The sequence below is a fragment of the Gadus chalcogrammus genome, chromosome 19, assembly GCF_026213295.1.
Source record: "Gadus chalcogrammus isolate NIFS_2021 chromosome 19, NIFS_Gcha_1.0, whole genome shotgun sequence".
NCBI lineage: Eukaryota > Metazoa > Chordata > Actinopteri > Gadiformes > Gadidae > Gadus > Gadus chalcogrammus.
This window is the reverse complement of record NC_079430.1, coordinates 16,213,182-16,236,860: the sequence shown is the minus strand read 5'-3', so window position 1 is coordinate 16,236,860 and position 23,679 is coordinate 16,213,182. Positions and strand designations below refer to the sequence as shown.

At 44.4% G+C, this 23,679-nt stretch overlaps 2 protein-coding genes across 4 annotated transcripts in view; both read right to left on the bottom strand.

Moving 5' to 3' along the window:
* Positions 1 to 929: 929 nt before the first annotated feature.
* On the bottom strand, positions 930 to 7,508 carry fam3c (FAM3 metabolism regulating signaling molecule C). Its single transcript, XM_056578393.1, has 10 exons — positions 7,359 to 7,508; positions 6,726 to 6,772; positions 6,495 to 6,599; positions 6,373 to 6,399; positions 5,867 to 5,990; positions 5,495 to 5,553; positions 5,072 to 5,122; positions 4,774 to 4,858; positions 4,019 to 4,145; positions 930 to 2,470 (listed from the first exon to the last, which is right to left on the bottom strand). Exons 2-10 carry the CDS (start codon positions 6,739 to 6,741, stop codon positions 2,381 to 2,383), a joined length of 684 nt encoding a protein of 227 aa, XP_056434368.1. The 5' UTR covers positions 6,742 to 6,772; positions 7,359 to 7,508; the 3' UTR covers positions 930 to 2,380.
* Positions 7,509 to 7,692: 184 nt separating this feature from the next.
* si:dkey-159a18.1 (sortilin) overlaps positions 7,693 to 23,679 on the bottom strand; it is a 20,876-nt gene continuing 4,889 nt past the window's right edge. The window contains exons 7-21 of one of the 3 annotated variants that reach the window (XM_056578390.1): positions 22,495 to 22,541; positions 21,519 to 21,655; positions 20,477 to 20,560; positions 19,128 to 19,188; positions 17,399 to 17,551; positions 16,841 to 16,935; positions 16,427 to 16,526; positions 15,946 to 16,120; positions 14,531 to 14,724; positions 11,423 to 11,615; positions 10,868 to 10,984; positions 10,171 to 10,312; positions 9,877 to 9,977; positions 9,290 to 9,404; positions 7,693 to 8,968 (exon numbers count right to left, since the gene is read on the bottom strand). In XM_056578390.1, coding sequence (XP_056434365.1) covers positions 8,948 to 8,968; positions 9,290 to 9,404; positions 9,877 to 9,977; positions 10,171 to 10,312; positions 10,868 to 10,984; positions 11,423 to 11,615; positions 14,531 to 14,724; positions 15,946 to 16,120; positions 16,427 to 16,526; positions 16,841 to 16,935; positions 17,399 to 17,551; positions 19,128 to 19,188; positions 20,477 to 20,560; positions 21,519 to 21,655; positions 22,495 to 22,541 — 1,735 coding nt within the window. In that variant the 3' untranslated portion in view covers positions 7,693 to 8,947. Of the gene's footprint in view, positions 9,405 to 9,876; positions 9,978 to 10,170; positions 10,313 to 10,867; positions 10,985 to 11,422; positions 11,616 to 14,530; positions 14,725 to 15,945; positions 16,121 to 16,426; positions 16,527 to 16,840; positions 16,936 to 17,398; positions 17,552 to 19,127; positions 19,189 to 20,476; positions 20,561 to 21,518; positions 21,656 to 22,494; positions 22,542 to 23,679 lie in introns of all 3 variants that reach the window. The other 2 variants (XM_056578392.1, XM_056578389.1) reach the window with 2 other exon arrangements.

Sequence of the window (23,679 nt, the reverse complement as noted above, 5' to 3'; positions counted from 1 at the left end):
ATGAATTGCTCGATGAGGATCAGTAGGCATGACAAATAGTATGTAAGAATAGTTATTAAAAACACCTTGCTGATATTACATTGGTTTCATGAATGTGTCTATTGTTTCTTACCTCTTTCTGTTGACCTCGGTGGAAATTGTCCTGGGGTCAAGGAAAGATGTTAAGAAACATTCATAAGGACTTAGGAGAAGAGAAAGAGGACTGCATTTACACTAGATGACGTCATCATGCGTCAGCGGATGTTATGGACGCGTTCTGCCGCGATGAAAACTACAAATATGGACGACTTAACCTGCATCTCAGATACTTTCCCCCCATGCTGTTTAACGCAGTCTATATAAACGCGGAAAAACCGCCGAGAATTAGGCTTTTGATAAGATACTTTACTTTTGATAAGATACAAAATGATAGGTAAGGAATGTAGGTTCCCAATCACAAAGGGGAAAATAAATAGTTGTCATATTGATAATAGTTACTCATGTTAACATTCCTGTCAGCTCATAATTATGGAAAAAGATCCGAATTAGTATGATTGTCTGAAAATAATTGTCGGTCCTGTTGACCGTTTGTTTTCGTTAATAGACGAACGGTGCGTTTTTTTAATGTATGTTCTACCGCCAGGAATTGTGGAATGGCATTATCCCCTTTCCATTCGTAAAAGATGGTTGCGTGTACCCTATTCTAAAGGAGAGAAAGGAAAGGAAGTATTAAAGCACCTTTCCTTCGTTTTAGGAGAATTGGACCTCTTATCATGGATGCCCCTCCCGGGTACGGACCTTCCTTAGCAAAAGACTATCTGACCGCCGCCAGAAACACAATGCTGTTAGTGAGGCAAGGGCGTCCTCTGCTGTTCATTTTTAGACTACACTTTACACAGAACATAGGGTTGTGTTTGAGATGACGGAATAGAGTACTTAATTATTGGTTTAGAACTGGAACAACTGAACAACTATAGCAATAGAACACCCAGAACAAGTAACAGCAAAGATTTTTATTTGTATGTCATTTGAATAATAAAATACTAGGTACAAACAAATCCTGTCTCACCCATGGGCCTAATCAAACTCATATTCTTATTGTAGATTGAATAAGCATCCATAATTTATAATCTGAAATCATAAAATCAACAAAGTATTTTTTTATCAAATGTTTGGTATTTGCTATGTGCTGATAAGATACATATAATGTATTCGGCACCAAACAATTTCCCTGTTAGGTGTTCATTCAACCCACCCTTAGGGAAACAACACAGCAGACAGGCAACGTGTTCAAACATCAATTTACCCTTTAGAAATCTGGCAAATTCAACTCCATCTCTTGAGCGAGAAATCTGGTTGCTTCGTATTGAGCTTTCATAATTTAACACCAACAGACAACAATGGAAGCCACGGTGATATTAGGACAAGGCACACTGGTTCAACATCAAAGACACATTTGGAGGCATACTAAAATACAAAGGAGTAGATGATGGGAGAGTTAAGTAGAAGCTGTGAAGGAAAATTTAAAAAGGTAGAAAGGTAAATATTGAATATAATGTTAATACAATAATAGTTATCATCTTTCAGATCTCTTGCGAAAGGAAAAGTGTGATCACATTACCTATTGTAACAGTGTCTGTGTGCATACAATGTACTCATAGGAACGATCAAATATTCATCATAAGAATGCAAAAGGTACTCTCTGTATAGTAACCTGTAACTATGCACTCTTCACGACAAACTACAATACAAATAATTTAAACCTTTAAAAATCACTTTACTATTTAAATGGATCATGGAAATTGGACCCTCTTTTGTAAAATATTTACAGATTTCACAGTGGATTTTTTTTCTTGAACTTAGGATGTAATAGACTAAATAGTTTTCATCCCAATAAAAAACTGGCAACGGACGGTTCTTGTTGTGTAAAAATAAACAGAACTGGAGAAGGAAGATGTAAAGGTGTCGCCATTGGTAAAACATCCAGAAATAATAACAACAAATAGTAATCTTCTGAAATGTACGTGGACATCAATCATCGTTCCGGACTTGTGCTATTTTACAGTGAACTACCACAGCCGGGTTTCACTTATACAGCATGTGACAAACCAGCAAAACATTTACCTTTAAGTTAAGTAATTAGCCGTTAGCAAACAGAAGGAAGGATGGATGGAAGTTTAACACTTGCATTAAAAATGGAAGTGGGTCAAGAAGATGAGGGAACAAAAGCTGTGAAAATGACCTATTAAAAAAAAAAAAAGGCATTAAAACTTGTTTGGAGAGCCCCCAAAAGAGTGTGAAAGCAAGCACTCTTTTTCCAGGTCCCAAAAATAACTTTCCAATAAAAGACACACGCCAACATCCCAGGCAGCAGTGAAGGGTCAATGCCAGAGTTCAAAGGTCAATCGCGTCGCTGAGGGATGCAACCCTCCATCTCCAGGACCTCGGGCCAGCCCTCATACTTGTTGGTGTCTGCGCTGTTCTTTATGTGCTGCCCAGATAAACACACAACACAGAGGAGATATTAACCGCTCAGCTAACGGGGCCAGTGGGAACCTCCCGCACATTGCACGTGGTCCTTTGTTATGATGACCCTAGGTTGACGCTGTGTATTGTATCGAGATGTAAATCAGCGTTCATCATCTACCATTAATCGATATCCATCATGTCCCCAAAGAGCAGATCGGGTAGCAGCTCCAATAGCTGTATCTTTGTTTTGTCCAACCAAATAGTGCCCGCAAACTGACAAATCCACAAGTTAGGATTCAGTGTTTATACGCCATGGTCAGAGTTAGAGAGACTGTGCCGAGACAGTGTCTGAGTCATAGGCAGTGTGATTATCATTTCTGCTTTCATGCAATCTAGCTTCCTTCTGTTGGCATGGCGGGGTGCGGTTTGAACACAGAACAGAAACATGTGGATTTGTCCTGTGGGGGGCGCTATTGGTTTGTATTCGCTCACCTTGGTTGGACAAAACGAAGCTACAGCTGCAGGAACTGCTAAACACTCCTTTGGGATGTGAAATGATCGCCTTCCGCCCCATTAAAGAACGCTTCTCCACCACGAATGGAGGCAAGTTGATCCAAACCATGGCGGATTTAAAATACATTCTAACATTCAAACTAACAAAGGCAACCAAGTAATCAAATGACATGGAAATATAAGTTCCCCTCAGGCGGAACAGATTTACATAAACTTCTTGGAAAACTAAGTTCTTGGAAACTTCCTCTATGCTACAATTTATTACATGGTGAACCAATAGATGAAGCAAATTGAAAAGCAAATTGACAGCCAGCAAGAGTATTTTTTAGGATCGTCAAATATAATTCTCCCCGTTTAAAGGCATATAAGGCCTAAATGTAAGCTTATCTTATGCTTATTTATATGATGTTGTTCCATCAATGCGACCACAAAGATAGCTGATTCATAGAGATGTTCTAATAGTGAACTTTTTATTTTATTACTCTCTCTACCACAAAAGCCAGAAGTATATGTATACATCTTGTATCTCATTACAATTCTATTCTGCTTGCTTTGAGCTGTGTCTAGTTATATTCTGTTGTGTTTGGTTCTAGACGTGGTATAGGAGGACCTGCCTATGTAGAGCAGGTCGACTCTTGGCTAGATCGATCCCCGGCTCCTCCTAGCTGAGTGTCGAGGTGCCCCTGAGCCAGGCGTCACACCCTGACTGCTCCTGACCAGCTGGCTGTCGCCTTGCATGGTTGACTCCGCCGTCGGTGTTTGACTATGTCCACGAACCGTTGTAAGACGATTTGGATAAAGCATCTGCTAAATGCCTTAAATGAGAACCTAAAGGTGGACTGATTATCAATGCTGCTTTTCAACCGTCACTTCAAATTTCTGTAAATGGCAGATTAAAAGTTGAACTTGCTCTTACTAATCTTGCGGCCCAACCAACCATTGGTCCTGAATCTCACTCGCCCCAAACTACTCTTCTGAAGCTATCGGGCCAGCCTTAACTCCTACCCTGACAACGCCTGGTGGTGAGGTGTGAGCTCTACAGTGGGTCCCCTCTCACCTGCTCAAAGGGAGTTTTGGTCTTGATGCCTTTTCCTCCGACAAAGATCCAGTTGTCTCGGAACTTCAGGCTGTTGACGACGGAGCTGCCCAGCTCCGAGATGAGCTTCCTGGCCTCTTCGTTGAGTCTGAGGTGCATAGAAGCAGCCAGTCAGTGGTTCGGCCACGCCACAAATCAGGGGCACAACATACATGTACAGGGTAGAGGCTATCCCGCTGACCAATCAGGCAACACAAGATGGAGGTGATACGTTTGTATCGTCAAAGATTAAGAGAGGGTATACGGTACAACAAGATATACAGAAACAATACGTTTCTGTTTTAGGTTGCAGCTATTTACGTTCTTGTAATCATTTTGTGTGTGTTGTTGATGTTGTGAACCCAGGTTCCGTGATGTGCCTCCTACTCTGATGCTGTTGTCATGGACGCTTTGTCGTTGTCTCAATGTGATCTTTTGTGTGGGGTGTAGTTTGAACTGGTCTTCTGAATTTATGCTAAAAACTAAAAAGTACAAAAGGGTACAAAATTAGGAGTGGGCACTCTCTGTTAACAAAGTGGGGGGTGGGGGGGGGGCTTGGGCAGTTAGTTCCACATGCTAGTGAGCTGATAATGCCTTCTAGCAACCCAAGTTGGATTCCAACCTGTGGCACACCCTCTCTTATCCAACCTGCTCCCCTGTCTGTCTTCCCTATCTGGTCCGTAAAGGCACAATGTTATTAAGATACTCAATAAAAGAAAGGGGGGGGGGTGCTTTACTTTGTCGCGGGGTCGTCGAAGGTGGCCATCATCACCACGGTGCCGTCTGGGATCTCCTTCAGGAACTTAATGAACGGAGCGACGTCTGGAAGGAGAAGGGCAGACAGGGCTGGTTTAAAGTCCGCTGAACAGATCGGTTTTAATTGCGGCTGTCAGAATTAGCGTGTTAATAACACGTTTACGCAATCTTATTTCAACGGGATTAATAACAATTCATGCATTAAACGCACGGCCTCTTTCTTTTTTTTTTTTACAGGCCTAGTTTTAATTAAATGGGATTAAAACAAACAGGTCAGACCTCCGGCCCACATGTCGTAGAAGTCTGTCTTGATGAGGGCACCGGTCTCCCCTATGGAAACGATCATACACATATTCAGTATGTTAACATGATATACAGCTCTATTCAATAAGCTCTATGGCACGTGAACAGTGCCATTGTGAACAGTATTACCGATGCATTATTTATGTTTATTTTTTGGCCCTGATGGAAGTATGTTTTCTGTCCCTACGCAAGTTTTGTACTTTCTTAACGCCTTGACTATATTGGTTATCAAGGCGGGGCCCTATAGTTAAGGCGGCCGAACACTGGGGCAACACTGATATATGAGAGAGCTGCTGCTTATGCAATGCAAGTGGTACTCAGTCAACACAGGAGGCCATACTGCTTCATCATGAACAAACAACCGTGGGGCTCTATTGGCTCAAGCTGTTTGACGCGTACCATTCACCAGGACGATGTTGATGCCTCTCCCCACGTTATTCTTCACGCCACTCATCAGTCTGAAACAAAAAACCATTAAAGTGTGTCAGAGCGTCATCGCTCTCACTACAGCCGGCAGAACAAATCCGCGAGGATTACCTTACAGCATACCTCGTAGAGGAGGCCATCCTTACTAAGGTGTGGTTCAGGAAGGTATTTACGAGACGTCTACTTCTATTAACCAGGGCGTATTACGTTGCTACACATGGACTAGCGTGGGCGGTATACATACAGACAGCTCTGCGGCGGTTCTCAGCGTGGCCACGTGGACGTTCTGCGTGTATCAGTAGTGTATCAGTAGAGAATGAGGTGGGGGACAGCAGTGCGTCTTACATGTTGTCCTCCAGACAGATCTTTGGTCCCACCACACTTGCCGCTCCGCTGGCAATCTTAAAGGAGAAGTGGCCGGCAGGACAGGCTTTGGAGAGCCCACACTTGTACCTCAACGGCACAGTAGCTGTAGAGGATAAGGTTACCGGGTCACATTCTTGTTTACCTAATAACTGGAGCCTTTCCTTGTTCTAGACAAATACGATGTTAGGGTTAACAATGGCATTTGAAATGAGGGATCTTGTTGTACGGTTTGAGGGAGTGGGAGAACCAAACCAACAAACACGATGGGGCGTTTATTTGTATCATTATTGTGTGCTACGCAATGACACTAGGAATAAAAACTGAGGATGAATAGTGTCTATTTCTGACGTTTGCTTTCATGGAGGTAGTTATATGGTGTGTGACATGGAAGAAAAAGTTTTTTATCTTTGGGAACAAATAACATTTATAGAACACTAAAATTAAGAATGAATTATGTGGGCGTAAAAAACTGAAGCTGTACATACGGGCAACTTCTTCCGGCATAGATCTCGCTGGAAAAGAGAGAAAAGAAATGAGTAAAACTATACGTTTGGGACATAGCACATACACAAGGGATAGAGAGTTCGATCTGCTTTCTTATACTCACCAAAAATGCTGCCGATATTAAAATCTTCTTTAATATCCAGTAATTGAAAAGCCAAAAAGATGGCCACAAAAAAAGCAGATAGGACTGCCACCAACTTCAGAACACCTTAGGAATCAGAGAGAAGAGGTTACATGGTCACTGAACTAATACACCTCAGTCTCAAGTTACTACGTCAGCAAATTCCCAAGTATCAAGTTCACAAAACAAAGATTGTCTGTATTTGTGAATTACCTCCAGCCCTTAACATCTTCCAATACCTCTGTTTCACACGTAAGAACCTGTAAGGACAAAATGCATTCCATGGATCAGACCTTCCCCAATGACATAACATATGCATCTATATTCCCTTTGTTCCTAGAAGTAACTACCTAATACTAGTATAACACATTAATAACTGGTGCCTGTTGCAGAGGCTGGTTAGGTATGCTGTATTGATCTGGTTGTATTGGGACACGTTGATACATTATTGTCATACGAATGGATGATAATCTACCACCGAGAAAAGCTTGAAACATGTTGACCAATGATAATATCCTAGAGAACTGAATAACCATAAATGAGGTACTGATAACCTTAAACGGTGTCCTCATATCTGCCTTTACTTTGAAGGTGTAACCTGCAGCATGTAATTTAACCCTCTTCTGCATTAAGTAGAGTAAAGTATATCCTAAAACGACTGACTGTAACACTGGATAGACCAGTACATACCAGTGACTAACTTATCAGAAGGAATTCAACGACGAGATAGGTTTGTAGAAAGCCGCATAACATAATGTATTGATATGTGAATAATTGTTTTATGTTGCAAAGTGAAACAGCCTTATAATTCATATGACTCGAGAAGTTATAACGAATGGCACGTACCTCTAACAAGCCCCGGGGAACGGCCGGAGTAGATGTATGTATACCGACCAACAGTGGTACACGGGATCCGATGTGAGGATGTCCTATTAATTACGATCACTCGGTGAACGGTAACCGGGCACAGCCTTCGGTTCGTCCCGTCCTAATATCCGCCTTCTTCGTTCGGTTCCTTGTGTTATGACTAGGGAGGTCACACCGCCCCCTGTTGGTCTCGTCGAGTCATGAGTAGTGAATAACATGTATCACGTTTTATAATGTTTAAGGTACAGCAATGTGTTTTAATTACAGATGTATAAATTATTAACAAATAAACAGACAAATATTTTACGCATAATGAAAATAGAAATGTCTTAATGAGAGTAAATAAATAGAATGAAATGCAATTGAAATAGTGAACTATATACAAATTAATTAAACTGTATTGTTGAAATAAGTGGGAACACATTTCTTTTTGCTGTGCAGCATGATGTAGTAGAGGAGATGGGTTGGAGTTGGAAGTCTGGGATTTATATTTGCATAGACATTATTTGATAGCATTATTAGGATATGTACAATTCCAAATGTTTTCTTCACCTTTTTAGTGGGTATCTATAATTTCCCCATTTGCTCCCATGGGTTGATTACTCTAAAGATATGTTATATATATATCAAAAAAAATTTAGCATTGAAATGTACAATATTAAACTGCTTGGGAAAATGTAAGAAATACAACACAAATAAACCAAAACTGTTCAATATAATTATGAATGCACACTTTCAGCAAAGTCAGATTGTTTTTCCTTCCTACAGTTTAAAGTGGACAGGGTGCAAAATAAAAAAAATTGAAATACTGTACACATCAGAAACCAGACCAGAAAATAGAGGATCCGAAGTATGTTAAACCTGCACTTTGTCACTGAATTACTGCACACATCACTTTTGTTACGAATTATTGAGAATAATGTATAACAAATCCAACAATTACAATGCTTCTGTGTGATTGTATGTCGAAGAAAGGTTCCATTAACATCTCCCTCTGTGATTATACACCTTGATTTTCCCACCATGGTTCTCCACAGATGCTACATGTGGAATTGGTCAATGGGGAACACCATGTCATAATAACTCAATAACAACAGTGACCTCAGCGAAATAGTTACACAGCCAATAAATAAACACATGACATATTACACACATACCATTTCAAAAAGATGGATGTAGCCACAAAATAGCATTAAAGTTGACATATTATACCACCAGGTGTGAATGTGATAAGCCGTTACAAGCCGTTTTAAAAGTCTGCCTCTTCTGAAATTACAAGTGGGCGTGTCCACCTAGATGTGTGACGGATAGATGAGCAACGGTTTCTACAGTCCACTGAGTAGGCTGGTAGACTGATCTATCCAGCACACATCTAGGTGGACAAGCCCACGTGTGATGGCAGAAAAGACAGATTTGAAAACGGCTTGTTACGGCTAATCATACTCACACCAGGTGGTAGAATATGTCACCTTTAATAAATTTATGAAATACAATATAGGCCAAAATCCTCCCTGGTGCATGAATGAACCGATATCGAAGCTTCATATCTGGAATACTTCCTTTTTGCCTCATTCAAGATTCAAGAGATCCTACAAAACAAAGATCGGGAGATGTAAAGAGCAAACACACAAAACGTATGAGCATGAACCATCTCATGACACAAACGGTAAACAATGGATAAATAAACATTGAATGTTGAACTAGCAGTAATGCAAAAACCACCACTATTTACACAAAATCATCCGTGTACTTTAACTCACGGCTATTTCCCAAACACAGTTGAGTTTTAATATATTAGTCATTGTATATATGCCCACAAATTGTAAATATTATCGTCGATTCAGCTACTTTTGGGGGCCCTTTCCTGCGGACCACAGGTCGGTAGGGACCAGACAAGGGGAGGCACTAACGTCGTCCGAGTCGTGGTGGTGGAACAGCGCTCCGTGACCGCGGGGCGTGCCGTCGGGGTCGGGGGTGAGGCCCTCGTCCTGAACCCGCAGGTTGGAGAAGCGGTACGTGGGGGTCCTGGGGAGAACAGAACCATAACGGCCCTGTGATTACACCGAGATCACTGAGGGTGGCTTCACACAGAGCCTGCTGGGTGATATTGTGCACTGTGCACTGTGCAGCTCACAGTGGCCGTGTGGCTGTAGCCTAGATGGCCACATTTGTAAATTGGGAGTTCAAAGGAGGGTTGAATATAAAACAATATGAATTTCATACATAGGACTCTCCTACGTTTCCATTTGCTCCATCGAAAAGTATCAGTACTAGTACGTTGTTGAAGTATGAAAAGTGCCCATCTAGGAGTCCCTAAATCTCTTACCCTAAATCTAATGGGAATACCGACCAAGTGTAGGTTGAATTGGGACCCCAATATTAATTAATAATGTTGCTTTTGAGCATCTTGCATTAAATCCCATGCAGACTTTACCAAACATAAATACTGGTAAATACAAAATCCTACAGCCGGCATATAGCAACTTGTGCCAGGTACCTGTTCCTGTTCCTCCGCACTGTGAGGGCGGCAGAAACCACGGCGACCAGGACAATGAACCCGGCCCCGGCCACCACCAGGATCAGCACCATCTTCTCCCGCTGGAAGACACGTGCGGAGACGACACACGGTGTGAACGTACAGCGCTACATCGTCGGCATACAGAGCTACATCTCACACGCAAAAACACGCTGAGTGTTGCAATGTGAGGCGGCCTTATAATACATATCAGAAGACAGAACGGATGGGCTACATCTCACATGCAATCACACACACAGGGAGGTTCCCACTGACCGGTGTGTCGAAATGGGTCGCCGGAGACAATTGGTTGGCTGGCGACGCCTCACTCAGCTTGTTCCCGCAGGGTCGGATGATCTCCGACATGGGCTGAGGAGTGAAGCCCCCCTCACACTTATCACCAGGGACCTTCCTGTACCTTCAGCGCAGAGCACACACTGGGTTATTGCCGATGATGGGCAGGAAACATATACATATATTAGGGCTTTTACATTAAATTACACTTGCAGTAAGTGACAGTCTGTTTACAATTCCCAAATCTGTGCCGCTACTTATTTGAATTTGACTACACTTGTAGTAACTGTTGGTTTACAATTGTGCTAGTTAACTGCCTGTTTACAATTCCTAAATCTGTGGTGTTCCATAAGTTTCATATTCAACCCATACTGAGTGAGTCAATAAAACTCCCTCAAGATCACTTGACCTATTTTTTGCTTTCTAAGTACATTTGGTATGAAGATAATGTGTCATTCCATTTGATAATCTCGTTTAACTTCAATTTGAGTGGATTTAAAATTGAACTTTAAAAGAGTGATTAATCGCGAGTTAACTCACCATACTATGTGATTAATGGCGATTAAAACTTTTAATCGTTGCCCGGCCCTAATATCTATATCTTTTTTAGTTTCAATCATAATGGTGCAATATGCTGTTTTAACAGAGCACTTTAGAGTGAGCGTGTATGACGTTTTACCCGAAGGTCTGGATCTCCTCGTCCCCTCCGTTGAGGCACACCTCTGGGTTGGGGTCTGCAGTGTTGGGCTGCCTCACACACTCAGAGCTGTCGTTACGCCGGAGGTAGCCGTAGTCACTGTTGGAAGGAGAAGAATACAGCCTTGTATGAAACCATGTTCCATTACACGTTGCACAGCAGCCAAAGGCAGCCACATTTTTACTAGGTTCCCAACCTTTTTTGACTCAAGGCCCACTTCATCTCCGAAGTGTTTGTGGCTCACAGTATAAGTATTTCAGACCCCAAACGTGATGCATTTATCCAAAAAAGAAATATACAATTAACTTTGATTTTATAATAACTGCAATAGATACTTTGAACGATTATATACCAGAGTCGATATTGACACAGCCCACAGGCTGGTCCAAGTGTATTTTGTTTGAGTTGTGAATGATCACCTTTCTCTATGCGTGTGTGACTATTGTTCGGAAGAACTTAAGTATTCCTCATGTCTGTGCTTCACAGAAGCCCCCCCCTTGGGCGCAGACACGCTACAAGCACCCCAGGGTGACTCACCATAGGTAGTCTTCTCTGGTACACGGGCAGGGGCTTTGCTTCTTCCGAACGCCATAGTCCCGCCCATTCCGACAGACTGAGGACTTCTTCAGCCTCCTGTAGGTCTCCTTGTAGCCCATGACACACCCATTGGTCTCTGGATCCCCGCCAGGGCTGGAATGAGCCAACCATTCCTCATAGTCCCGGCTGTTACCTAGACGATAAAAAAATAAAACACAACCACTGTAACAACTAAACAGATACATTGTCAAACCATGTCTTCAAAATAACCAAAATAAAAGCTTGTGCAGATCATATTTTTTTTAATAGGTCAAGAAGTGAGTCAAACTGTATACAGGACTTTCCTGCTCAGTTTTTTTTGCTTGCCTCCAAACTAGTGTTTAGATTCTCTGCCCGAGCCCGACCGGACCCGACCAGACCCGCGGGCCGGGTCGGGCCGATATTTCCCACCACTATACTCAGGCCGGGTCGGGCCGGGTCGGGCCGGGTCGGGCCGGGTCGGGCCGGGCCTTTGATCGAGCGTTTTTATTTTTATCATTGGTTTATTGGCCTAATCTGAGGAGAAATCTATGCCATAAACAGAAATATTATAGGCCTTTATTACACAGGTCTTCTCAATGCCGTGGAACGCTCCGTTCACTTGCATGGGTAGTAGTCCGGTGACTTGTCAACCCCAGCGTCTTCCATTGCTAAGCGACGTCACCGTCTTTGCGGACAAATTGTGTGAAGTAATTTTTTCGTTTTGGCCAGTAGCCGTGTAATAAGCGGGATAATGTATAGAACATCGCCGGTCATTATCGAAAATATGCCCCTTCAGGGTGAAGCAAGACACCTTCGCTGCGCGTCGGTGTACTGTTCGCCCTGTCGGGGCTTATTTTCCCGATAATGACCGGCATTCTATACATTATCCCTTACATATATATTTAGCAGAGTAGGCCTAGTAACAAATGTGAACAAATTTACATATGTGTTAAAAAAAATGTCAGGTTGAAATCGGGCTCGGGCTCATAATTACAGTTAATGTGTCGGGTCGGGCCGGGCTCGGACAGAACATGCACGGGCTCGGGCCGGGTCGGGCTTGATTTTCTGGGCCCGATCTAACGCCTCGTGCCCACTGCCTCCGTCCGTTGACTGATCCCCATTGACTTTGAATGGGGGCGGACGCGCAATGCATTGTGGATCCGTGCGCTGAAGGCTCCGTCAAAAAGTTTAACATATTTCAACTTTTTCGGCAGCGACGGATCAGTCATCCAATCAGATCACGTATGCAAATGTAAGCACTGTGACACTAATCGGGCTCTGACGACCCTGGAAACCTCCCCCATCCGTCAGCCACGCCTTCCCAGTCCTTTGACTGACGGTGCAGTGGGCACGAGGCGTTAGCTCTACTCCAGTTTGATGACCCGTGTACCATGACTCATAGTGTGAGATAAACAAATCAAACTATCCTTCTTAGATCAAACAATGAATGAAAGCTTCTTTAACATGGTCTGAGTGCCTGGATCTACCCATGTTTACTCTAGCAGGTTAACCTTAGTTCGCCAAAATGAGGTGCGGAGTGATAGCATCCTGTCCGCTAATGAGTCAGTCAACATTAGTAAGCTAGCGCTGGCGTCACGACCTGCAGTATCTGGTCATGATGCTAACGGCAGTTTAATAAGCCGGTGTCCATATTGCTGGAATGCCAGGCTCGGAAGGTCGTAGTGTTGGCACGTGTTTCAAATCAAGGCGGTTTTACTGTGCCAATTTGCCTCAGGTACAATGAAGCAGAATAATGTCTGAGTCAGCAGACTCTGACATGGCCCAACCCTTGTTTAAGTGTCTAGTTGAGGCACTACTCATCACTTATTTACACTTGTTTTTCTCAGTCGCTTTGGTACATTTCTCAGATCAGAGTTGAAATTCACAAAACTACCTGTTCAATCTTCACATCATTGTGTCGTTTGTGCACATCAAAAAAGCAGTTTCTCATTTCTTTGAACAAGTTGCAAATGCTTGGGTACCTTCCTGCAAATGACTATGTACAATTCTCTGCTTTTTCCTACATTATCAATTGCTTATGTCATGTTGATCAAAATGTATTGTAATGGGTCTCTGTTGAATAGTCTCACCCCCACAACATTTAGGCATTAGTTCATTGCATAAGTCTTAACATGCAAAATGGTAATGCTAATGAGTCAGTCAACATTAGTAAGCTAGCGCTTGCGTCACGAGTCACGACCTGCAGTATCTGGTCATGATGCTATGGAATACTGCGGTGACGGCCGCCCACTTCACCTATAGTAAGCTAACATTAGTTAGCTAGTGTTAGCGTAACAACCTACAGCCTGTTGAGAACGCTCTTGAGTTTGATGGTGACGGCCACACAGGTTAACTTTAGTACGCTGATATTAGGTAGCTAGAGCTAGCTAGAGTTAGAGGATGCTGGTGAAGTCGATGTTGATGGCAAACCTTAGCTTAGTAAGCTAAGCTAATATTAGTTAGCTTAGCATTAGCATCACAACCTACTCTGTCTGTTGAGATTCCCCTTGGGGTCGATAATGACAGCCACACAGGTTACCTTTAGTGGGCTAGCATTAGCCAGCGTTAGCATCAGGACCTACACTGTCGGCTGAGGATGCTGGTGAAGTCGATGGTGACGCCCACACTTAGCTTAGTAAGCTAAGCTAACATTAGTTAAGTTAGCGTTAGCATCAGGACCTACACTGTCGGCTGAGGATGCTGGAGAAGTCGATGGTGACGACCACACTTAGCTTAGTAAGCTAAGCTAACATTAGTTAAGTTAGCGTTAGCATCAGGACCTACACTGTTGCTTTAGGACGCTGGTGAAGTCGATGGTGACGGCCACCCTTAGCTTAGTAAGCTAAGCTAACATTAGTTAGCTTGGCGTTAGCATCAGGACCTACACTGTCGGCTGAGGATGCTGGTGAAGTCGATGGTGACGGCCACCCTTAGCTTAGTAAGCTAAGCTAACATTAGTTAGCTTGGCGTTAGCATCAGGACCTACACTGTCGGCGGAGGATGCTGGTGAAGTCGATGGAGACGGCGACCCTTAGCTTAGTAAGCTAAGGTAACATTAGTTAGCTTGGCGTTAGCATCAGGACCTACACTGTCGGCTGAGGATGCTGGTGAAGTCGATGGTGACGGCCACCCACATGGGCTGCCCGTCGTCCTCCGGCCGGTAGCCCCAGACGCTGATGTTCATGGCCTTGGTGCCTGGCTCCGACGTCAGGCCCGCGAAGAACAGCGGGTGCTCGGTGAAGTTGTACGCCTTCCAGCACTGGCCCTCGTCCGTGGAGAACCTGGGGAGCAGTTTAATAAGCCGGGGTCCATATTGCTGGAATGCCAGGCTCGGAAGGTCGTAGTGTTGGCATGTGTTTCAAATCAAGGCGGTTTGACTGTGTGCCAATTTGCCTCAGGTACAACGAAGCAGAATAATGTCTGAGTCAGCAGGCTCTGACATGGCCCAACCCTAGTTTACGTGTCCAGTTGAGGCACTACTCATCACCTTTTTACACTTGTTTTTCTCAGTCGCTTTGGTACATTTCTCAGATCAGTTGAAATTCGCAAAACTACCTGTTCAATCTTCACATCATTGTGTCGTTTGTGCACATCAAAAAAGCAGTTTCTCATTTCTTTGAACAAGTTGCAAATGCTTTGGTACATTAATGCAAATGACTATGTACAATCCTCTGCTCTTTCCTACATTATCAGTTGCTTATGTCATGTTGATCAAAATGTATTGTAATGGGTCTCTATTGAATAGTCTCACCCCCACAACATTTAGGCATTAGTTCATTGCATAAGTCTTAACATGCAAAATGGTTGAACAAGTTGTCATAATATGTCAAGCATATTTCTATACATTTCCATTAGACTTTTTTTCTAAATCTGTCCTGAATTGGTAAATTGCTACCAGGTGAATCTCGACTTTCTCTAAAGAAGGGAAATGTGTGAAGTGTTAGCTCAACCAATGATCAACCAGTTTACTGGAATAGCTCAAAGGTGCATCTCCTGAACCATGAACTGGCAAGTATAGCTGGAGCACAACACAATGTTACATTGTCGGAGAATTTGTGGCCCAACAGACGGGAACATCAGGAGGTGAAGGATGACCGCACTGTAACAGTGGAAAAGCACATGATAAAAATACTATACAATAAGAATACAAAGAATTAATTCTAACAAAAAGACTGTGACATCAATTCTAACCTAATTGCTAAAGTAAGGACAAGACAAGACAAACAGAACAAGGCCCAATCCCATTTCTACCCCTTCCCCCTTCCCCTTCCCCCTTCCCCTTACCCCTTCCCCTTCCCCTTACCCCTTCCCCTTACCCCTTACCCCTTCCCCTTACCCCTTCCCCTTACCCCTTCAAAACAAGGGGGAGGGGTAAGGGGAAGGGGTAAGGGGTAGAAATGGGATTGGGCCGTAATAACAACAAAAAGGTCAAACAAAACAGACGGTATAAACAATATAAATTATAAATTATAAAGCGAACAATTGTAAATAGAGCCCTGTACTTGATGGTCTTGACTTGGCCCTCGTGCTGGGCCTCCACGGCCACCACGAGGGCCCCGGAGTCCAGGATCCTGTAATGGTGGGGGCCCTCCAGGGCCCCCCGCCAACGGTACCCCCCGTCTGAAGAGATGAACACGTCAGGGTGCTGGGTGGCCGAGAGAGAGTCCCCCACAACGCCTGGGGGGGGGGGGGAGAGAGAGAGAGAGAGAGAGAGAGAGAGAGAGAGAGAGAGAGAGAGAGAGAGAGAGAGAGAGAGGAGAGAGAGAGAGAGAGAGAGAGAGAGAGAGAGAGAGAGAGAGAGAGAGAGAGAGAGAGATTTATTAAAACTATGTCATAAATGCAATATAAAAAAATGGCACAAGTAACTGTAGTTACTATGAACCAGACTACTTTAATACTGCATTCAAAAAATGCAAAAAGACATTGCGACAACGCATTGGCCTTGAGGCAAAATCACACGTCAACTGCTCTAACCGCCGTTACCGTGGGCGATGACCAGACCAATGGCAGACGGCTCTGATAGCGGCAGCATGGGAACGATTTGATTGTAGCGGCTGTGCTCTCCGTGGATGTGAAGGTTACACTGTAAAGAACACACACACACACACACACACACACACACACACACACACACACACACACACAGACACACACGCACACGCACACGCACACACACACACACACACACACAGACACAGACACACACACACACACACACACAGACACAGACACACACAGACACAGACACAGACACAGACACACACACACACACACACACACACACACACACACACACACACACACACACTGTTCACACGCTGAGACATAGACAGCGATGGCGGTTCTCTAACCGATACATGAACCGCAGCGGTAGGGATTACCCGATACATTACATACATTTTGTACGTCTCCGCACGCAGCGTTCCCCGGCCTTCCCATCAGCCTCCACTGGCCTCCTCTGTCGAAGGAGATGACCGTTCTGATCCGGCCGTCTGTGGGGAAGCGGCAAAAGACTCAAAGGTCGAAGCAATAAAGCAGTAGACTGGATGGTGGGTGGATGGATTGATAGATGGATGAATAATGAATAGCCCGGATGGACGGATGGACGGATGGATGATCTAGATGTTATCAATAGAGGGATGGGTGAATCGAGGATGGAATGGATTGGTAAATCGATTCAAGATTCAAGAGCTTTATTGGTCGCACTCATATACAAGAATGCAGTGAAATGAAAGGAGATGGACGGATCTAATGAACGTATGGATCGCTGTGTGTAGTGATTCATAAGATGCGTGGGTGAATGAAAGCGTTATAAATGGGTGGATGGATGAATGAATGAATGAATGGGTGGATTGATTGAGGATGGACTGATGTCTGATGGTTGGATGAGCTTATGAGCTGAGGGATGGACGGATGTGATGAATGGATGAGTGATGAATGGAGGGGTGAGCGTACCCTCCTCCAGCTTGTTGGTGAGGTACACCCCCCTGAGTGAGGTGACGTTGGTGAAGTCGCTCTTACGCTGGCCCCCAAACAGGTGACGCTCCAGGGACCGCGAGTACAGGATACCGCGGTCGTCCGACGTGTACATGGTCCCGAAGTAGGTGTCTGTGGAGCGACAGAAACAAGGTCGCAAAGGTTAAAGGTGACAGGTCATGCCACCAGGTGTGAGTGTGATTAGCCGTTACGAGCCGTTTGGAAAATCTTCCTCTTCTGACATCACAGGTGTGCGTGTCCACCTAGATGTGTGCTGGATAGATGAGCAACGTTTGCTACAGTCCGCTGGGTAGGCTGGTAGGCTGATCTATCCGTCACACATCTGTGTGGACACGCCCACTTGTGATGTCAGAAGAGGCCGATTGTCAAAACGGTCTGATATGGCTAATCACACTCACACCTGGTGGTGTAATACGTCACCTTTAACCAAAATACAAGCTCTGTGTGCTTTGGGTTTAAGAGTTGAAAAAGGAACGGAATGAAGAGGAGAGTCATGAAAACCATCCACTGGGAACGAGGTGAATACCTGCAACATGTGCTAATATACATAATGAAGAGCATGTGAGAGAAGGTGGTGTCATGCTGGCATCCGGGCTCTCAGTGTCAGCATAAAGGGGCAGGTCCTCATCAATCATTTGTCTGAGTTGAGCTCATGCAAGCTTCGAGTTTCCTGGCAAAAATTGCTTTGCTCAGGTTGTGATGAACATGATAAGCAAACACACACACACACACACACACACACACACACACACACACACACACACACACACACACACACACATACACACACACACTGTGTGTGCACTATGTCGTCCCTGATGCTGATCTCTGTTATGTGTTTCAGCTTTTACCAGTTAATCTAGGTCATGGTCCGTCCAGTCTACACAGATAAGGAGCTCTCATCCTGCATGGCCCCTATTATGTCTTTGGGAGCGCAGATAAGGCCCCAGGCGAGCCAAGGGCCAATATAAATGGCTTACTGCAAAGAGGGGAAAGTATGCATTCATTGTGACTGTCTGAATTGGAATCTGAATGCAAGGTGACTGAAAAGTGGATGAAAGAAACAAGAGGGTTAGTAGAGAAAATAAGTAAAACAAAGAGAGAAAGATGGAAAGGAGGAGAAAAAGATCAATATCAAAAAATAGAATGCAGAGAGAGAGAGAGAGAGAGAGAGAGAGAGAGAGAGAGAGAGAGAGAGAGAGAGAGAGAGGAGGGGGAGGGGGAAGGAGAGGGAAAGAGAAAGCTGCTATCAGAAAAATCAACAAACACACAGACTGAACACGCAAGGAGTATGATTCATCATCAACACAAAGATCTTGTGAAACTTGTATTTCAACCTAAGCTGTGCTTTTTCCATGACAAGCAAAAACCTATAGAGAGGGCAACAGTGTGTCCGCCCAGCTGAGGTTGGGTAAAAGTACATGAGCTTGTCGCTCAAGAAGCTTTCATGCCAACTATTCGTTGTATTCTGTGAATTCAGGCAATGGTTAAAAAAGAGTTCAGAGACAGTCGGGCTGGTTTACAATGTGTGCGTGTGTGTGCATGTATTTGTATGTGTATGTGTATGTCAGTGTATGTATATATGTGTGTGTGTGTGTGTGTGTGTGTGTGTGTGTGTGTGTGTGTGTGTGTGTGTGTGTGTGTGTGTGTGTGTGTGTGTGTGCCTGCGTGTAGTACGACATATTACCTCCTGGATTGTCCACATGGATGAAGATCATGACCTCGTCTCCATCCAGAATAGAGTAGAACTGAACCAAAGCAATGAAGGCACACACACACACACACACACACACACACACACACACACACACACACACACACACACACACACACACACACACACACACACAGACACACACACAGACACACATGCAGGTGCAAAGTGTGTAATTATAGCACAAGACAATGTGACAACTTTGGTATCCTTAGCGTTGACTAATCTCTGTGAGAGAGAACATATTTTTTTATTCAGTCAGCAACATGGTATGTGTTCGTTTTTCTTGATGAACCAGATGTGTGTTGGGATAGAAAATAATAATGAAAAAATAAAGGCAAAGATAATCCAAGTGTTGACTGAGATAATCCAAAGGGTCATGGCCTAAACGCTTCTATGAGAACCTAATTAGAGTGTGTGTGTGGGTGTGTGTTTACACAACATGTCTAATACTAACACCATAAAAGGATAACGAGAAGAATTGCGAACACTGACAAGGAAAGTGGAAACAGTGATAGTGTCGAGGCACAACACACAATATGAATGGATACAAAGGCAGCCTTTGACCTTTGATGATGTCAGATGCTACTAAAGTTCCATAAACTTCCCGGTGTGTATGTAAATACAGTAACGCACTATTATTTCAGATCTTTCTTCATTCCTTTTAATTCGTTTTTTTTATCCTTTCTCTCTTCTTTCCTATGCATTTCTCCACCTTTTTTTCTGCCTATCATGTCTCTCTCTGTTTCTCTTCCTCTCTCCCACTCACCATTTATCACCTTCACCTCTCTCTCCCCCTCAGTCTCTTTCTCTCTCCCTGTGTGTGTGTGAGTGTGTGTCTGTGTGTGTGTCTGTGTGTGTATCTGTATGTGTGTGTGTATGTATGTATTTGTGTGTGTGTGTGTGTCTGTGTGTGTGTATGTATGTATTTGTGTGTGTGTGTGTGTTTGTGTCTCTGTGTGTGTGTGTGTTTGTGTCTGTGTGTCTGTGTCTTTGTGTGTGTGTGTGTGTGTGTGTATGTATGTGTGTGTCTGTCGGTGTCGTTGTGTGTGTGTGTGTGTGTGTGTGTATGTGTTTCTGTGTGTGTGTGTGTGTGTGTGTGTGTGTGTGTGTGTGTGTGTGTGTGTGTGTGTGTGTGTGTGTGTGTGTGTGTGTGTGTGTCTGTCTGTGTCGGTGTCGGTGTCTGTCGGTGTCTTTGTGTGTGTGTATGTGTGTGTGTGTGTGTGTGTGTGTGCGTGCGTGCGTGCGTGCGTGCGTGCGTGCGTACGTGCGTGCGTGCGTGCGTGCGTGCGTGCGTGCGTGCGTGCGTGCGTGTCTCTCACCTGTTCGGTGGTGGCAGAGGGCAGCTGCGCCCGGTTGAAGCTGTTGCCCTGGTCTGAGGAGACGTAGATGACCCGCGGTGACCACTGGGCGGACAAACACCTTTCAACTTTCACCTTACATTGTAATAGTAGTGTGCAAACATGATTCATTTCCTGTAATCCAAACACAATACACGTTTACGTTGTTCTGTTAGGGCCTAAGGAGTGAAGGCTAGTGAGCTTTTGGTTTGGACAGGGTGGTAGAACCGCCATAAGGAGTGAAGGCTAGTGAGCTTTTGGTTTGGTCAGGGTGGTAGAACCGCCATTTCAACCTCCCCTTCCAGGATGTTCCATATATGGCTTGTTTCAGTTGCTGATGGCAACAATCTTAACAAAATGGCGCTGCTCCGTGAAAGGCTTATCTACACCCCCGGGTCACAGACGCTAGGTCAATATGCATTAAGAATTGTGTTTCCATGTCTGCTGACATTGCAGAAAACAACAAAACTATAATTAGCACTATTTATTATATGTTCAAGAGGAGACATGACGGAAGGTGTGGCAGGCGGTGAGGGACGACTATAGGAGGGTTTCACATGACTTCACTCCCACTATATGATATAATAATAAGCATTACAACAAGACTTTGCTTTGGTCGATTATTCGTAACTTTTGGTCATGAAGTACCACGATGGAGGCTTGGATGGGGCTTCTGGAACTTCAGACGACCTGACTTAAGGCTCAGTTATGGGCCTTAAGTACGGTCTTTAAGTACGGCTCCACGTCAACGCAACGCAACGACCACGCCGACGCTTCGACGCAGTCGTGAACCTGTTTTGGTTCTGCGTCGGGTTTCAGTGAGCGGACCAATCACAGCCCTCGCTGCTGCGTCGCCTCGACGGAAGGTTACAAATCCTTGGGAGGCGCGCGTCCGGCCCGTGCGGTGGACGCAAGGTGGGTCCGCGAGGACGTAAGGGGTCTGTAACCCCCTTGCGTTGCGTCGACGTGGAACCATAACGAAGCCTTGAGACGGCGCGGTCAGGGCGGGCTGTGTGCCTCTCACCTGCTCGTCCATCACCGAGGTGATGAGGAAGCCCCCGATGTAGCCGAAGGAGAAGATCTCCTCTGCGATGGTGGTGAAGGTCATACCGAGGTCTTCAGTCCGCTTCAGGAGTAGCTCGCCCCGTCTGTCCGCCTCCACTAGACACACACACACACACACACACACACACACACACACACACACACACACACACACACACACACACACACACACACGTACAGACGCACAAACACACACACACACAGACACACACACACACACACACACGCACATGAACACACATACAGACACAAAAACACACACACATATATACACATGCAGACACACACACACACACACACACACATACACACACGTACAGACACACACACGTACAGACGCACACGCACACACACACACACACACACACACACACACATACATACAGATACACAAACACACACACACATACAGACACAGAGATAAACACAGACACACACATACACGTACATACATACAGACACACATACACACACACACACACACAAACACGCGTACATACAGACACACAAACACACACACACACACACAAAGAGAAACACACATACATTTAGACACGGTGGTAAGAGAGTGACTGAATTCTACAAAGTGAATGAATGTGAGAGAATACAATGTTTAAATAATTAACGTGTGGCACAATACAGTCAAAACTACATTTCAGAGGCTTCTATTCACAAAGTTAAAGAGATGGTTGGCAAACAGAGACTGAGCCACGCGTCATAAGAAAGCCTGACAAAACACATTGTTATAATCCTTTCATCTTCTCATAGATAAAGAAACTACTAAAATACCCACGGATGTGGATGTTATCCTCATGATTTCCCCTTCCTGTTAGCGTTGGTCAAACCTAAATTAAGGTTTCTACCATTTTTTAACCGTGTCCACATTGAGCAAATGATTGTCATAACGAAAGTGTGGCATCGGGGTGTATACATGCCTGTCCCTACGGGGCTGTAACTGAAGAACAGAGTCACGCCAGCACCCCTGCATGAAACGAGGAAGAAGGGTTTCACCACACCACACATTTTGCACAATTGCACAAATGCTTTGCTCACAGACACAACATGACTAAGCACATCATGACACAACACGACTAAGCAAAAATCCTCATATTATATGATTTTATAGACTGATATACTGTGGAACTAATTTGTTAGCAGCCATTTTCAATCATGAATCAGTTTGTTTTTTTACAGTAAGAGACATTATTTCCCCGAAATGAGAGGAAACAGGAACTGCCCCTTTAAAGCTTCACAGGGGCAAATGAATGAATGAATGAATGAATGAATGAATGAGACACTTTATTGTCATTGCCAGAGCAGTGAAATGATGGGCATGGGAAGAGGAAATCCCATGGAGGCGTATCACCCTCATGGATAGCGTGTTAGGGAGTTTAGCCACAAGCTGCCCCCCAACAGGCACCAACCCAGCCCCCACCACAGCGAGTTCTCCCAGCACCCACTGCAGATGTGACAAACATTGCAGTAGCACCAGGTGGCCGCTACGAGGTGGTACCAAAAGTGGGCAATTCTTTGTTGACTCACTTGTTAAACAGGCCGTTTTCACAGTCTTATTAAACCTATTTATTTTACAAAAAAGCATTCTAGTCAGTATGTTTAGCTCATATCTCCATTACAACACTGAGGTGGGGGGGGATTTTTTTTATTTTATCGGAGGTTAAAATGTATGAATAATTAGGGGCGCGGCCTCTTGAGTGACAGCTAGCCGCTGACCCTCACCTCGCCTCGGAGGCTAGCTTTCAGGATTAGCATGCTATCTCCGTCATCTTGACCTCGACTGCGTTCATTCCTATTGTTCATTCCGGTGCCAAGATGCCTTGCTCTGCGGTCAACTGTAATACCACCAACCGTTTAAAAACTAATGAACTACGAGCTAATTCGGTGTACGTCCCTCCCCCCGACGTCACATCAATGCCCTTTTTTGGTCAGAGGAAATGAGGCGGAGTCTATGACAAGATAAGATGGTGGCGCTCATCAGCCAAGAGAATTGGATGCAGTTGGAATAACTGAGGTCTGTCCGGATGCTACATCCATTTGATAAACTGGCTATGGCACCAACAGAGCCTGCTTAATGCATTGGTGTGTGCGCCTTGTTTATCTGT